The sequence below is a fragment of the Monodelphis domestica genome, chromosome 1 (genome assembly GCF_027887165.1).
Source record: "Monodelphis domestica isolate mMonDom1 chromosome 1, mMonDom1.pri, whole genome shotgun sequence".
NCBI classification, from domain to species: domain Eukaryota; kingdom Metazoa; phylum Chordata; class Mammalia; order Didelphimorphia; family Didelphidae; genus Monodelphis; species Monodelphis domestica.
Window position 1 is genome coordinate 508,893,894 of NC_077227.1, and position 17,264 is coordinate 508,911,157.

Sequence of the window (17,264 nt, forward strand, 5' to 3'; positions counted from 1 at the left end):
ATTTATATAACAATACTAAGACCTTATTTGCATATTAACATAATCCTCTCTTTTCCAGCTACCTCTTTTTGTAAGAATTTTCTTCTTATACTTCAACCAAAACATTATTTTACAACAGGTTGAATGAGGAAGCAAATATAGAATCCAGCTGTCTTCTTTTAATCCAGATATTGAAGAAATCTGTAAAAATATGCAAAATAATGCCATTTTCACTCATTTTTTTAAATCTTGGAATATATGGTGGGTTTTTATCTAAAATGATATTCATGTTAATATATAATGTGTTTATTTTGATTTGTACATGAATTAATAAAGAAATATTTTGTAAAGTTATCAGTCTTGATCTCTAATATGGTAAATATCAATAGGTAAAACCCACATACAAGCTCTTTAAGTAAGGTCTTCAGTAATTTTTAAGAGTTGTAATGGGTTCCTGAAACCAAAAAGTTTGAGGACTGCTGATCTAGTCCAACTCTCATTTTACATTTTACATACAAGGAAAACTGAACCCCAAAGGAATGAAGCAAATTGCCCCAAATCACATAGGTATTAAAGTAGCAGAACCAAATTTAAACTGAAGTAAGTCCTCTGACTCCAAATACCCTGCTCCTTGTCTACATATTGCCTAAATTTGTATGATCCCACAAACAGTTTGCTTTATCTTTTCTACTTTTCTGGGTTTTCAGGAAGAGATGAAACTATGCAGCCTGCAAAGCCATCTTTCCTTGAGTACTTTGAACAGAAAGAAAAAGAGAATCAGGTCAACAGTTTTGGCAAAAATGTCCCAGGCCCATTGAAGAATTCTTCAGATTGGAAAGTACCACAAGATGGGGACTATGAATTTGTAAGTAGATTTGAATTTCTAAGGACAAACTCTGTCTTCTAAAGAATATTATTTGAAATGTTCCATATCCAAAATGATCATATTAGCCAAAAGCTTTCTAATCATTTCCTATTAGCCACTGCTCTATACTTTCTATAGCACTAATAGCAGTTTCTATAGTGAATCCCATATGAATTTGATATTGTGACATTTTTATTGACATTTGAGTTTTATTCTATTTTTTGTTGTTGTATTTTTCACTTCAACAATCCTTCACTTGTCTTCATAATACTGAAATTTAGAATGATCAAAGAACAAGTTAGTGATTAAGTAAAGCTACTCTGGCTATAATGATATTTAACACTTAAAAAGTGGAGAAGTGGTAGCAGCAAACTTCTATCTTCTGGGTATAGTTCTTTCCATTTTAGCTTCTTTGAGAGAGTTGTACTAAATTTTGTTAGAAGGGGAAAGAATTAATATTCCTAAGTGCCTTGTGGAAAGCAACATTGTGACTATCTTCTAGCCCTCTCTTGCAGGACTACTGCTTTGTCCTGGCCAAGTATTCAACTAACTACCTGTCCACGAGTGGCATAGAAATACCAAGAAGCATCCAGCGCTGCCACACCTACTCTGTCCCTACACCCCTCAAAAATTCTTTTCTGAAGATGATAGGAACAAACCATTTTTGTGGTGCCTTTTCTAACCAGAGGGGGGATAATAAATAACAAAATCAAAGTAGGAATAGGCTTGTAAAATCTATATTCCTTTTTTGGGTATTTTTGTTTGTATTTTGTTTATTTTTATTTTTCTGGGTATTTTAAAATGTTTTTTTCTTATTCAAAAATATTTTATTTTCCCAATGTATGTAATAATTTGCAATAATTTTAAACATACGTTTTCCAAAATTATAAGATCCAAATTGTCTCCCTTTCTCTCTTCCCTCCCCCTCCTAGAGATGGTAAGCAGTTTGATCTGGGTTATATGTATATTATCATGCAAAACATAGTTCCATATCAATCATTGTTGTAAGAGTACTCCTATAAAACCAAAACCTTTTCTGAGTATTTTTTAAAAGAATTTATGGTTTCAGAATTTTACAAACATTTTCGTAGAAATATGCTGGTATTTTATCTTGTGTTCTAGATTCTAATCTAGGGGCTTCTGCAACATTTCCTTGCCCTAAGCTTCAGTCTTTCATTTTGTCAAAAGGTAGTAATGCCCTCCCCCCCAAAAAAGGTAGTAATACTTGTAGTTTACATATCACAGACTTGGAAAAGTACTGAGAGCTCCTTTTTATCCAATCTCTGTACTTTATAGGAGATCTAGAAATATCAAATTTCTCTGGTCATTTAGTGGCAGAGCTCTAACTGAAGCCTCCTGACTCTACACTAGTAGCCTTTCTACTGGGGCAGTGCTCCCATCTGCCTCCTAACTACCTCCTAAAGATATTTTTACTTCAGCATTTCAGTGGATCTCTGAGCCCATTGATGTTTATACTCCCTCCTTTGGTGCATATCATGATCCATCCATGTTCTCTTATCCTTTGTAATTTTTGTTCCTGCATGCCCAGAAATTTTCCAGAGAGGGTATAGCCAATACTCTGAAAGCTTTTCTCTTTGTTGATATTTCATGAGTACCAGTGTAGCACTCAAAGTGTCTGGTAACCCTCATTCCCTATTTGAAACATCTTTTTTCCAATTCTACTTTTACCAAGTGAGATCTCTTAATGCCACTTCTTCAATACAGTATTTCCTTGGAAGTTACGATAGCTCATTCCACATTTCTCTATTGACCTTTGTTTCATCCATAGTTTTGGTTCTTCAGAGATTATGATGTTCCCTGATTTATATCCATAATGTATCAACAATAGAATGATGATGTCAAATGATTTGGTGGAGGGGAGGTTGGGAAACAGGTTGGGATCTATGAAAATGTTATACAGTTTTCCAGACTCAATCCACCATGCTTTCTTTTTATTAAATTATGGATCTAATTCACATACTTAAAATGAACATTGCAGGTAGAAATAAGGATGTTGTGATTAATGTTTTCTCCCTGGAGAAATGTATTAAATAAATGCAAAATATAATAATATGTTATAGGGTAGTAGAATTTAGGTTTTCTTTCAATTCTGTGTTCCATGGCCTCTTGCATTGTCATTATTCTTTATTCTATGTTTTAAAATCTCATTCAGCTGTTATTTTTTGTTCTGAGATTCCTTTTAGATCTATTATTCTGCAATCCTAGCCACACAATTGTGTTGAAGTCTTTTAAGCATCTTCCCATCACTAATATTCTGTGTTCTCTAAGGTCTCTATGTGCTCTAACATAGTTTTGCAGGTATATCACTGTTAAAGTTATAAAGCAAATAACTGAAAGCACTAGTCCAAATGCTATTCAGATAAGTAGAGTTCTTAAGGTAGATTTCTTGATTTGTTAGTAATGGGTTCTATGAAATTCACAGGTAGATAAGTGACTTGATATTCTACAAATACTGCACAAAATCCTGATTTCCTTTTTTGTTCATCCTTGGAATCACTTTGTATTTATTGAATGTGCCAATGCAGCCATCAAAATAAAGAAATGAATCAATCATCAAGCATTTATTCAATGCCCCTTGTGTTGCTGGCACTGTGAGATGTGTTGGGGAAACAGACAAAACAAAACAGCCCCTCTCTAGCTCACAGTCTATTAAAGAAGCACATGTGTTAGTGAAACCTCTTAGACAAAAATAAACCCAACTATTGAAATGTAAAATTTATAGGAATACAGATGCCATCAGGCTTCCTGGAGAGTGAGATTTAAATGTTCTTCAGTTTGGGGTGTCAGTCTAACAGACTAAACATTTTTCCATGGGTATCTTACACTTTTCTGTGCTGCTCAAGTGCTACCTCAAACAGAGACTTTTGGTTTCCAATAAAGCAATATTTAATTACAAGAAAAAGAGCCTCTCTTCCCTCCACTGAAGCAAGTTGCTATTTGAAATGACCTTTTTGCCCAAAGCAGGCAAACGGGAAGTTATTTAATCAGTAATGGCAACATTTCATCTTGGCAAACAGCTCCTTGTTTCTATCCAGAGCTGAGTATAAGTTCCAATCCTAAAACTGAGTTGCCTTGTTTGCCAGACTCAAATGGCAACAGAAGTTCTTTTTAACATCTAATATATGTAGTGATTGAAACCTTGAAACCTCTTTAGAAATATAGCAACAGCCATCAACACCTTCTTTATAGTTGATTTTTCATCCAATGGAAATAAATCAAATTTCTGGAAGCAAGTGTATACCGCCTATAAAAATTTAGATAACCTCTTTTTCCATGTTTGATGCATATAAAACTTCAATCATCTATTAAAGTCCTCCTCTATTACCCAATTGTACCACAGAGGATACTTCTAGATTCTTGAAGCCTGTACCAGGAATATAAATTATAGTAAGTATAATTTTCCATGAAAATGGAAAGTCTTTGAATCTGTCTCATGCTTTAGAGTCCAACTCAGATGTTTACTTTTTAAATTCTTCCCTTATCCTACACCCCCACACCCAGCCCACCCCTGAACTGAATATAATATTTTGGTCCTTATAGCTCTCATTTTACTTTTCTTAGATCTTTCTTTTATACTTATTTTATTATCCCTTATAGGATATTTGTCTTTTGTTCTATTAGGTTGTGAGCTACTCAAAAGTAGGGCTCATGCTTTCCCTACATGAACTGTTAAGGTATGCCTCCCTCATCTTATATGTGTGAATTGTTGTTTTTGAATCCAAGTAAAATATTTTATATGTATCTATTTTAGATTTTTTCTTCAGCTCATTATTCTAGCCCATCCAGATCACTAGTGATCCTGAATCTGCCCACCTTCTAATGTTTCAACTGTAAATTTGATGGGCATATATGCTTTTATCCCAGTAGTTGATAAAAATGTTGAATAATATTGGGCCATGGATAGATTCTTGGGATGCACTATTATCAGTCTCCCTCTAAGATAGGAGGTCTTAACCTTTTTTGTGTCCTGGACCCATTTGTCAGACTGGTGAATCTTTTTTTTTTTTAATAGTTTTAAGTTGTGTAAAATAAATGAGATTACAAGTGAAATGAATTTTAAAACACACATGGAACAATTATTTTTGAAATACAGTAATAAAAATATTTTTCAAACCAGCTTCACAGATCCCAGGAAAAGGGATACTTGCTTTAAAAAGATATTAACTCTTTAATGTCTCATCTTTGGGTCTAGTTTTTCAAGTTCCAAATCCAGCTAAGTATACTATATCTGACCCATGTCTTTCCATCTTGTCCACAGGAATTGACTTTGTCAGATGCTTTACAGAAATCTAGATGTTTACTACTATGTGCATAGCCTTTCCCTAATCTGCTGCTTAGTAAGCCTGTCATAAAAAGGAATAAAGTTATTAAAAAGGAATAAAGTTATTGTGGCACAGCCAATTCTTTTTTTTTTTAATTATTTATTTTTATTTTTAAATATTTTTCCATGGTTACATGATTTATTTTCTCTTCCCTCCTCCCAGAGCTGACAAGCAATTCCATTGGGTTATACATGTGTTATCACTTGATACCTATTTCCATATTATTCATTTTTGTAATACAGTAATCTTTCAAAAACAAAACCCCAAATTATACATCCATATAAGCAAGTGATAAATAGTATTTTTCTTCTGCATTTCTACTCCCACAATTTTTCTCTCGATATGGATAGCATTCTTTTTCCCAAGTCCCTCTGGATTGTCCTGGATCATTGCATTGCTACTAGTAGCACAGTTGATTACATTTGATCATTCCACAATGTTTCAGTTTCTCTATACGATGTTCTCTTGGTTCTGCTCATTTCACTCCACATCAGTTCATCGAGGTCTTCCAGTTCATATGGAAATCAAGCAGTTTATCATTCCTTATAGCACAATAGTATTCCATCATCATATACCACAATTTATTCAGCCATTCCCCAATCGAGGAACATCCCCTCATTTTCCAAGTTTTTGCCACCACAAAGAGCACAGCTATGATTTTTTTTTTTACCAAAGCTTCAAATAGGACTATTTATTTAAAATATAAGCAACATGGGGAATAAAGATGAAATGTTCTCATTTAAACACAATCAGAAGATTCCTCTTTAAAATATTTTTCTAAATTCTGTAATTTTACTTTTTTATTCTTCTCAGTTTATTTTTTAAATTTATTTAGTCAATTTAGAACATTATTCCTTGGTTACAAGAATCATTATTTCCCTCTCTCCCCTCCCCTCCCCTTCCTGCAGCTGATGCGCAATTTCATTGGGTATTACATGTGTCCTTGATCAGAACCTATTTCCATATTGTTGGTGTTTGCATTAGGATGTTCATTTAGAGTGGCACAACCAATTCTTAATGAAAATAGAAAGCATTTGTGTGATCTTTGAACCTGATGATTTTTAGCCATCACTTTTATTTCTTACCTGGCCATGCATTCACAGTACTCACAGGCCATCTCTCTAATTATCTGCTGTAGGATTTTGCCAGGAATCTAAGTTGAGTTCACTGGCCTATAATTTATAGACTTCTTCCTCCTCCCATTTTTGGAAATTGAGACATTTGCTCCTCTCTTGCCTTTTAGCTTCTTTCCTGTTCTCTGTGTTCTTTCAGAAGTCATCATAGTAGCTCAGTATTCACCTCCCCAGCTCAGTATGCAATGCACCATGACAACTGAAAGAGCAATCCTGTAAAGGTTAAATTTAATGGTTGGACACAGTTTATTTACCAAAATAGAGGTTAAACAATGAAGTAGAGAAATATGAAAGAGGTTAGAGAAAATACCTATACTAGTCCTCAGCCAGGAGGGCCAGTTATGAGTAATCTTGCAGTCTCCTCAAAGATGGAAGCTAGTCTCTTAGGAAACTAGAAAGGGAGTCAACCTTTTCACTCACCCAACCAAGTAGTCCAGGAGTCAGAGTCCAAGTTGAAGTCACAATCCACACTGCAATCTCCAATGAAGTTCCCTCAAAGACTATCTCCAGGAGACACTCTCCAAGAGACTCAACTTCACCAGACTGCCAGCTGAAGGATTTTGTGGCTTTTACAGTGGTTTTCTATCCCTGCCCCTCTTCACAGGGGCCAATCACAGTTTCCAAAATTGTTACACCTCTAATCCTCTGAAGGCTGCAACTCTTATCAAAGGCCTCTGAAGGTCAATTTCTCATCAGAAAAGTTTATTGTTTATGAGGGTGTGAACTCTTAAGAGAATTCATAAGTTTCTGACTGTTTGCGTTAGAAAAAGGGGTTGAAGCTCTTTCAAGTATCTTTACTGGTTTCTCACCTTTAAAGGTGTTAACTCTCCTCCTAGAAGTAAGAGTTTGTGGACTTCCCTTACTTTAGGGTTAAGTATGGGTGTATTTGCTTTGGTTGATTAATTCAAAAGTAGACAAAAGAGTTAATCCTGTCTTTAGTCTAGTAATGCTATATAAGTTATTGTTATTCCAAAGCGTTAACTCTAACTAGGCAAAGAGAACAAAGGATTCCCATTTCACAAGTGAAAACTCAGAATAGACAAAGAGAACCAAGAATTTCCTTTCACAACCCATAATCTTCCTGACAATTGTTCAATCTGCAGATACTATGTCATTCTGGGTTCCACCTTGTAAGAAAGACATTGACAAGTCAGAGTTCTTCCACAGGAGGAGGATGACCGTTACTATGAGGTGTCCAAAAGCCAAGGCAAACACAGATCAGGTGAAAGGCCTGTAAATGTGTAGTTTGGAGAGTAGACTCAAGGGGCTTATGATAGTTGTCTTCATGTCTCTCTTCCTCTTTGTCACCCTATGCTATTGTATCCTCCAGAACCCCATAACAAACTAACTTCCATATTAGACTTCTTATTTCTGAAATTTCTTCCTTTTTTTTCCCTTTTGGGAAACTGACTTCCCTTCAGAAAACACTGCATCTCTTAATATTCTCTCTTAGGTCTCTGAACAAATGGGCCACTGGGAGGAATAGAAATATTCCTTGCTTTTCTCAATTTCCCTTTCAGACCTCCTCCTGCCACCATCACACTCAGTATCCATTACTCCTTTGAAGTTCATTCCATCCATCTTTATTGCCCTATCCAAGGGCTGGTTGTTGTTTTCTCTCATCTCCCAGGGAGTTTAGCACCACTCTTTTTCTCCATCCCAACCCTTTTATACCTCAGAACTTCAGAATATATGCCAGTATCCCTTCACACACCCCAGCCTTCAACTAACCAAAGCCATATACAGGAATAGCCACACCCTAAATTTTACTATCATCCATAAATATTCACTCTGTGATTGGTACTTTGAACTTCCTCTCTGATCATAAACCCCTATCCTTTCATCTTTCCCTTTACCTCTCTCCTCCTAAATGTACACATTTTAAGTTCTGGTCATTCCATCCCCTTCTGTTTTCCCAGTCCATTACTTCTAACTCTGACTTCATTTATGTTTCTTTGCAATTTTGACCCTATTGTTATATTCCTAGCATCCATCTAGTATAGTGCCTTAAAAAATAATAGATCATTCTAAGTCCCTCCTAACTAAAATAGAAATCTTTCCTAGATGAATGGGGGATGATAAAACCCACCTAGGAACCTCCCCAGGGCCAATAAAGCACAACCCTTAAAATTAGTAAAAACAAATTTATTAAGGGTAGGGAAATGATAAATATAGTCCTAAATCTCTCCAACTATATCTCCTCCCCCAATCTACACCCCCCCCCACGGGGTTCTTCTGGTCATCTCAAGCCCTTCCTTTATCTTCCTGCTCTTATCTACAACCCTCAAAAGCTATCTGACTATAAACTAACCTACCTAATAGGAATTAACAAAAAAGAGGAAGAGGAAAGGACTCACAGGTGAATTTGAACCCTTACCTAAAACCTAGGGTTGGCTTTACTAGATAACCCAAAGTCCCAGGTGACAACTTCTGGGATTACCTTGGCCAAGTGGATTTCTGTCAGATAGTCTCTATCCCTCAGGGAAAACAGTCCACTCCAAAACAGATTCTCAAATGAAGGAATCGCTAATCTCTCCATGAGATTAGGACTGCCAAGGGAAAATCTGTCAGAGCAAAACTTCCTTCCAGCTCAGAGTGAATGACAGTTAATGCCAGTGCAAACTCCCATAATCCTTCTCTCCTCAGAATCCTCTCCCAGGGCTTGTATCCAAATTCTCCTCTTTTCCTTTTAAAGCTAATCCATGAAATTTACTTTATCCTTTACCTACATTCCTACATAACTAGGTTCAGAGATGTGCTTCAGAGGGTTGGGCTCCCAAGTAGCACATATTTTTTGGTCACAGAAATTAAACCAACTACAACTGAGGCATGGAAAGACTATAAACTATGCTGATAGAGGGAGGAACCTGCTGAATAAAATAACGTATCACAGAACTATTGAAGTAAGCAACTTTGGTACCTGTGAAAATATGGGGAAGTGTGCATTTTCAACCAGAGCTCCTTCTTGACCCCAAGCCCTCTGGTGAAAATCACATTCTCGTGTGGACTCATTTTTAGTAGTCCTTGACAGAACCAGTCTCCAGGCAGATTGTAGCATTTCGCTGACCTTAATAACTTGATAAACTATTAGTGTGTCCTTTTTGTCCAAAGTTAGTCAGTCTAGGACAAGTCAAATCCTCTTTGGAATATCATGTTCACTTTTTGGCACTGTATTTTCAGAGGAACTGCTTGTCAGTACAAATAGGAGCCTTCCAGAGGAGAGTGACCATGAAAGCAAAGGGCCTTCAACTGGATCAGTTGAAGGAACTATAAACGTTTCATGTGGAGATAAACAAATTGGGCTGGGACAAGGAAGGGAACATTACCTGTCTTCAGCTTTCTTGAATAGCTATTATAAAGAAGAATTGAGTTTAAATATAAGAGGAAACTTTCTAACAGTCAGATCTGTCTACTAGTTGAATGAACATCCTCTCTATCACTAGAAGTCTTCAAGCAGAGGCTGTATGCCTAGTTTTATTGGATTTTATGGAGGGGGCATTCATGATAGTCAGGGCTAGATGAACTAGGTGACTTCTGCGTTTTCTTCCAGATCAAGGAATTAGAAGTTCTTTGCACTTGGTAAAGAATCATATAGTGTGTGAAGCCAGGTGGATGGAAGATCATGTATCGGTGGCTGCTTGTGCTATATTTTATTTTGCTTTGACCCTGTTCTGTGATTTCATTATTGTGGAGGATTCTTGTTGTATAAATTCCTTCACCAATATAGATTAGTAATTCATCAGTAACTAAGAGACCTAGGGAGCTGTCTGTGGCCACTTAGAGGTAAAGTGGCTTGTGCTGTGTCAGAATTAACACTGGGGTATGGGTGTTCCTAAATCCAGTCCTCTGTTGACCACAACACTGCTTCTCTGATGGATGCAATGCTCACATTTTGTTTAGGGTTGGTCTGTCAAGAGACCTAAAAGCATGTTTCATTTGCTTTTATTTTGGATTGTATGCTTTGACACCACTATCCCCTGTGTAACAACAACAAATTCAGCGATGTTTATCAAGCACTTACTATGTCTAGTACCCTGTATTTGGTATTGATAATACATAGGGAAAAAAAGATAGGCTATGAAATGCACCTTAAAGGAGCTTACAATCTAAGTAATGAATCGCTATGATTCAAGGGAAAGTAAATAAGTTCATTGTGGAAGGCCAGACTGTGTGCTATTAGATATTTGAAATGGTAGTGTCACTTTTCTTGAGGTGCCAAAGAAAGCTTCATAGCGAGCAATGGGACCTGAATTATCCTTTTAAAAAAACATTAGTTGCAACAGATAGAATCTATTTCCCTCATGGGGTCGTAGGGTGGGAAGAAGGTATAGTGATGGATAAGGACAAGAAAAGGAATGACAAGTAATAGTCCAGATTACCTGGACATAGGAATGAAGAAAATTTGTTTGTGATAAGACTTGACATATTGCAGGAGACCATCGGTGCCAAAATCGATAGTTTATTTTATTTGGTAAACAATGAGGAACTAACAAAAGATTATGACTAGAATAGTGACCTGACCTTAGCAGTGTAGAGGACACCTTGGAAAAGGGATAGGTTGATCAAAATAAATTACTGACTTGGTGCAGCTAGATGGCACAGTGGATAGAGTGCCAGACCTGGAGATAGGAGGTCCTGGGTTCAAATGTGACTTCAGATACTTCCTAGCTGTGTAATCCTGGGTAAATCACTTAATTCCAGTTGCCTAGACTTTGCTGTTCTTCTGTCTTAACAGAAAATAAGGTTTTTTTTTTTAAACATTATTTTATTTGGTCATTTCCGAACATTATTCATTGGCGACAAAGATAATTTTCTTTTCCTTCCCCCTCCCCCTCCTACCACCTATCCCATAGCCGACGCGCAATTCCACTGGGTATCACATGTGTTCTTGATTCGAACCCATTTCCATGTTGTTGGTATTTGCATTAGAGTGTTCTTTTAGAGTCTCTCCTCAGACATGTCCCCTCTACCCCTGTAGTCAAGCAGTTGCTTTTCCTTGGTGTTTTTACTCCCACAGTTTGTCCTCTGCTTGTGGATAGTGTTTTTTCTCCTAGATCCCTGCAGATTGTTCAGGTACATTGCATTGACACTAATGGAGAATTCCATTACGTTCGATTGTACCACAGTGTATCAGTCTACCATCAACGATTCCCCCCCCCTTTTTCTTTCTATCCCCCCCTTTCTCCATATCATCTTGATGCCCCAAACTTTCCCTATGCGTGATTCTTCTTACTACTCTAATGATGCATACAATTTTTGAGAGTTACGCATTACATTTTCCCCACATATTAATATATATAAATTGATATAAATGTAGTCCTTATAGAAGAGAGTTTGAATAAAAGAAACAGATAACATTTTTTCCTTTTCCCTTTCCTTCATATTTACCTTTTCATGTTTCTCTTGGTCTTTGTGTTTGGATATCAAACTTTCCACAGAGCTCTGCTCTTTTCTTTACAAACACTTCAAAATCTTGTATTTTGTTGAATGCCCATTCTTTCCCCTGGAAATATATAGTCAGTTTTGATGGATAGCTGATTCTTGGTTGAAGACCCAGCTCTCTTGCTTTTCTGAATATCATGTGCCTTACGGTCGTTCAGAGTAGAAATTGCAAGGTCCGTGTGACCCTGATTGGTGTTCCTTTATATCTAAATTGTCTTTTTCTGGCTTCTTGTAAGATTTTTTCTTTTGCTTGGAAGCTTTGGAATTTGGCAATTACATTCCTGGGAGTTGTCTTTTGGGGATTTAGTGTAGAGGGTGTTCTGTGGACTCTTTCAATGCATATTTTGTTCCCTTGTTCTAGAATCTCTGGGCAGTTTTCTTTGATGATATCATGTATTATGATATCAAGATTACTGTTTATTTCTGGCTTTTCTGGTAGATCAGTGATTCTCAGATTGTCTCTCCTTCCTCTGTTTTCCAGGTCTATCACCTTGTCAGTGAGATATTTTATGTTATCTTCTAATTCTTTAGTCTTTTAACTTTGCTTTATTAATTCTTGCTCTTTTGCAAGATCATTGTCTTCTAGTTGCCTGATTCTGACCTTTAAAGACTGGTTTTCCTTTTCAGTTTGGTCTGACCTATTTTTTGAGGCTTCGAGCTGTTTCTGCATTTACATATTTTGGTCTCTCATATTGCTGAGTTCCTTTTGCATTGTTTCCCATTTTTCCTGCCAGAAGGCTTCCATCTTTTTGATAATTTCCGATTTGAATTCTTCAAAAGTTTGTGGGGAATTTCCATTTCCTTTGAAAGGTTTTGGAGCATTTGTTTGTGTTTCTTCTTCTATCTCCTCTGCATTTTGTAGTTTTGCTCCATAAAATGTGTACAAAGTCACCCTCTTCTTCTTGCTTTTCTTGGTGTTTGGAGGCTTTTGCACTTTTGTACTGTTTGCCATCTCTATGGTTTTTCTTCCCCTTTCCAGTTAGAAGTCTGAGTGAGGAAGACTGGCTCTTAGTGTATCTGTCTGATGGTCCGAGGCTTTAGCCCCAGGCAAATTGTCCATTCTCCTCAGCTGCGCTGTCTTCCTGGGGAAGCCCACGGTCTGCCCTCTCCTGCCTGCTGGTGTTTTGGGTGTTGTTGCTCTCAGTTCCCTCCAGTTGCTTCTCCGCTGCCTTACTTCCATGCTCCGAGCCTGGCACAGCACTGTCCACAAGGTACCTCAGTGCCTTTGCCGGCCTGGAAGTTCCTGGCCTTTCAGAGGGCTCTGCACTCGGGAGGGGTCCTGGCCTCCCTGAGCCCTGAGGGCTCCTGATGGGATTAGGTTCAGCTGGGTTGGTCTGGATGTGCCCTGAGGCAAAAACCTCCCCTGAGATTCTGATGGAAGGACCCAGCCAGGGGTCTACAGCCTCCCCCGTCTCTCAGGCTGCTTCCCTGCTGTCTATATTGGACGCCCTGAGACGGGCCCAGGTTGCTTTCAAGGTACGCCCTTCAAAACAACACCTTTGCAGGCCCTAAGGTTCCCACTGCTGCTGCTGTGGGCTCAGCGCTCTGGGTTGGGGGGTAGGGGTCCTGGGACCTTCCTTCTGCCTTCCCCTTAGACCCAAGTGATCTAGAATTCTGGCTTTTGGGGGACGTACCTTTTGATTTGAGTCCAGGAGGGTTCCCCTGCTCTGTCCTGTTGTTAAGTTTGTCAGTCCCCTAGGAGCATTCAGTTTGTGATCAGTAAGGAAGGGTTTTCAGAGGTCTGAACTTTTGCTGCTTCTAAGCTGCCATCTTGACCGGAAGTCCAGAAAATAAGGTTTTAAAAAAGAATATAAAAATGAAATAAATTACTGACAAATATGTTAGTTTGTTATATGCAAATTGCTATCATTTCTAGTTCTCTTGATAAAGTATAATAGGTCTCTCTCTCATTAATTCTTGTATTTAACAATTATATTTTAAAATACTTGTAATTTTAGTTGTATGGAATATTCCCCCTGCTTGTTAGACAGTTTCATGAGTTTCTATAACCAAAATACTTTTTCAGCTAATGGCACATGATAGGGTAATAAGTTTCTCTGCACTTCTTTTTTTTTTTTTTAATAAAAACCCTTACCTTCCATCTTGGAGTCAATACTGTGTATTGGCTCCAAGGCAGAAGAGTGGTGAGGGCTAGGCAATGGGGGTCAAGTGACTTGCCCAGGGTCACACAGTTGGAAAGTGTCTGAGGCCAGATTTGAACCTATGATGTCCCATCTCTAGGGCTGGTTCTCAAAACTACTGAGCTACCCAGCTGCCCCCTCTCTGCACTTCTTAACAAAGTTGTTCCTTAGAGAGAAGTACATTGTATATCCAGTGTGTTCCCTTTGGTGGAAACTGCTAAAGTTCACATTCTAATAGCATTGCCTTTGAGAGAGCCCCTAGGTCACGTCCAAGTCATAATGCAGGTTTTAATCGAGAAATAATAGCATTTATCCTGTGTTTAGGAAAGAATTTATATCACCATATTCTGGTATCTGAGGTAGTATCAACATTTGTGTCTTACAGAAAAGGAAATTGAAACTCTGAGGTCTGATGACATGCTTGAGATTATACTTTGATTTGTTTTTAGGTTGATGGTCCCAACCATGTAGGCAACTCCCTCAACCAACCACTGCAGATTGCAACCCATCTCTGCTTCCTCATTCTGCATAACCCTTGTCTGTGTCCTTAATAAAGTCCAATGTACTGGATGCCTTCTCCTGAGGATTTTAATACTTCATAGAATTATAAATTTAGAACTGAAAGGGTCTTAAAAGGTCACTTGGTCCAACCTCTTCTCATTTTACATATGAGGAAATTAAGAACCAGAGAGATGAAGGGACTTGCCAATGGTTTTTCCATTAGTAAGTGATAGAGGTGGATTGGAACCCAGATCCTTTCTGCTGCACACTTTAGTGTAGTACTTGGCTTGTCAATCTGTTTAGTCACTCACCCTATAGTGTACCTGGAGCCATGTGGCAAAGTCAGAACTTGGTTCCAAGTCTTCTTTATATTATACCAAACTACCCCTAATATAGTCCTAGTACTAAAGGTGACGAGATCAAATAGTAAAAACCATTAAACTATTAATCTGATGTTAGTTGGAAATAACCTAATGGTCTGCAAAATCATACTGTTATTTCTAATTCTGCAGAGAATTATAAGCTTAGGCAACTGGTCTTTTGTGATAGAAGATAATTTTAAATATTGCTCTTTTCTTGGGCAGATGATAACATCCTGTGACTTCATGAAACTTTTATCTTCTGCTTTGCATTTTAGAAAAGATTCCAAATCTGATTGGAGAAGAAATTTCTTCAGGTTTCTCTGAAGAGCCCTTTCTGTATTATTGAAGAACAGTAAATCATTTATTTTTCTATTATATTTCTATCTGACTGCCCACTTTGGAAACTGGACATATTTGGAGCATGGGTAATGAGAAATGCCACTAATATATTTATCATCTAAAATCATGATTCTATAGTTACACATACTCCATTTATTTGTTTATAAGTCAATATTTTCCAAGGCTAGATCTTGATGTTTCTTGAGAACACAGAAACTCATCACCAGAGACCTATGAGTTATGTGAGGTTTGTCAATCTGTCAGGAAAGAATATATTCAGTCCTTCAGTTAATTGTCCGTTTATTGCAAGATGAGTGAAAAATAACAGGACAAATCCATAAATACACCAACCTCCATTTATATAGTGGTTTTAAAGGTTTTTGCTTTATTGAACTAAGCAAAAATAGAGAATAGAAACTTTGCTTCAGTCAGCATTTATTTCTAAAGTTCATATATCAGTATTTCTGTTCACCAGTCTTGGTAATGGAGAGAGAGACCACTGTCAAATGGAAAGCACTTATTGGGGAAGCTAGAAGATTTAGTGGATGGAATGCCAGGCTTGGAGTCAGGGTGGGGTGGGGTGACCTGGGTTCAAATGTGACCTCAGTACACTTCTTAGCTGTGTATCCCTGGGCACATCACTTAACTCAAATTGTCTAGTCCTTGCCGCTCTTCTGCCTTAGAACCAATATTTAGTTTTGATTCTGAGAGAAAATAAGGGTTTTAAAGCAAAAGACAGAAAGAAAAAAGAAAGGTACTTATAAGCATTTCTCTGTGCCAAGCACTGTGGCTAGAAATAGAAAATTGAGACAAATCGTCAAATACCTTATATTCTCATAGCATTTGTGGTTTACAAAGCATTTTATATGCATTACCTTGTTTGGTCTTCACAGTCATCCTTCTGAGTTTTGGTGGTAAGAGGAAGGAAGAAGTATTATTCTTAATTTACAGACAATGGAAACAAGCTCAGAAATGTGATACAATGACAAGCCAACTTGAACTGAGATCTATGTCGATTTCAAAGAATCAAAAGATTTCAGAGTTGGAAGGGATCTTAGCAGCCCTCTTCTATATCTTCCACCTTCCCCTGATTTTATACATAAAGAAACTTAGTTTCAGAAGGGCTGTGTAATTTGTTCAAGTTCACACACTTTTCCCTCCTACCACATATCTCAGCCAACTGGAATCTTGAAAAGCGTGATTATATATACTTCAGCAGTCCCATGCCTTGTCAGTGCCATTTTGACAAGGAATAAACTCTTTAGGAAGTGCCACCATGAACTTCCGGGTAAACATGGCTGCAATCTAGACGCGACTTGCTTCCCCTCCCCGGCACCGAACAAAATAGACTACCTCAAAAGAGCATAAAAATCACCTTTGGAAGAATGGAGGGACTCCCCAGAAATGAAGGTACGTGGGGTTTGAACATTTCCACACTATAAGGAGGAGGAAAAGCTCGCACAAAAACTTGAACTGAGCCACCCCTTCCCCCCCCAAACCAGAGTAAGCTATCAGAGCGCTCACTGGGACAGCGAGTGAGTGAGGAGCATCTCTGTCTGGGGGGGGGGGCACACCAGGGTCCTTGGGATCTAAAGACTGCAAGGAAACGACCTCTCAGGGCGGTTTCATGGGAAAATTCTGTGCTGAGCAAAGGGGCGACCGCGCTGAGAGGCTGCGCTGAGCAAAGGGGCGACCGCGCTGAGAGGCTGCGCTGAGCAAAGGGGCGGCCGTGCTGAGAGGCTGCGCTGAGCAAAGGGGCGGCCGTGCTGAGAGGCTGCGCTGAGCAAAGGGGCGGCCGTTCTGAGAGGCTGCGCTGAGCAAAGGGGTGGCCGCGCTGAGAGGCTGCGCTGAGCAAAGGGGCGACCAGTCTGAGAGTCTGCACTGAGCAAAGGGGCTGCCGCGCTGAGCACAGGGGCCTGCGCTCTAAAAAACCTCGGAGGTTGGGAAGAACTAGTCTGAGGCAACCTAAATTCACAGAAAACCCGCCCACATTACCCAGACACTAGACCAAAAAAAGAAAGTGGAATAAAACCACCAAAGGGATGGCTCACATGTCCCAAAATCAAGCCTCCAAGAAGAAAGGGGGGAAAAAGTGACTATTGAAAACTTTTATGGAGGGAGTACCCAAGGAAAAGAAGAGAATGAGGATGAAATCCAAA

General features: G+C 38.4%; 1 protein-coding gene across 3 annotated transcripts in view; it reads left to right on the plus strand.

Moving 5' to 3' along the window:
* STK4 (serine/threonine kinase 4) overlaps positions 1-17,264 on the plus strand; it is a 133,734-nt gene that overhangs the window by 74,241 nt on the left and 42,229 nt on the right. For 2 of the 3 annotated variants that reach the window (XM_001369900.3, XM_056813025.1), the window contains exon 10: positions 687-844. In XM_001369900.3, the coding sequence (XP_001369937.1) occupies positions 687-844 (158 nt within the window). Of the gene's footprint in view, positions 1-686; positions 845-15,041; positions 15,192-17,264 lie in introns of all 3 variants that reach the window. The other variant, XR_001625215.2, reaches the window with a different exon arrangement.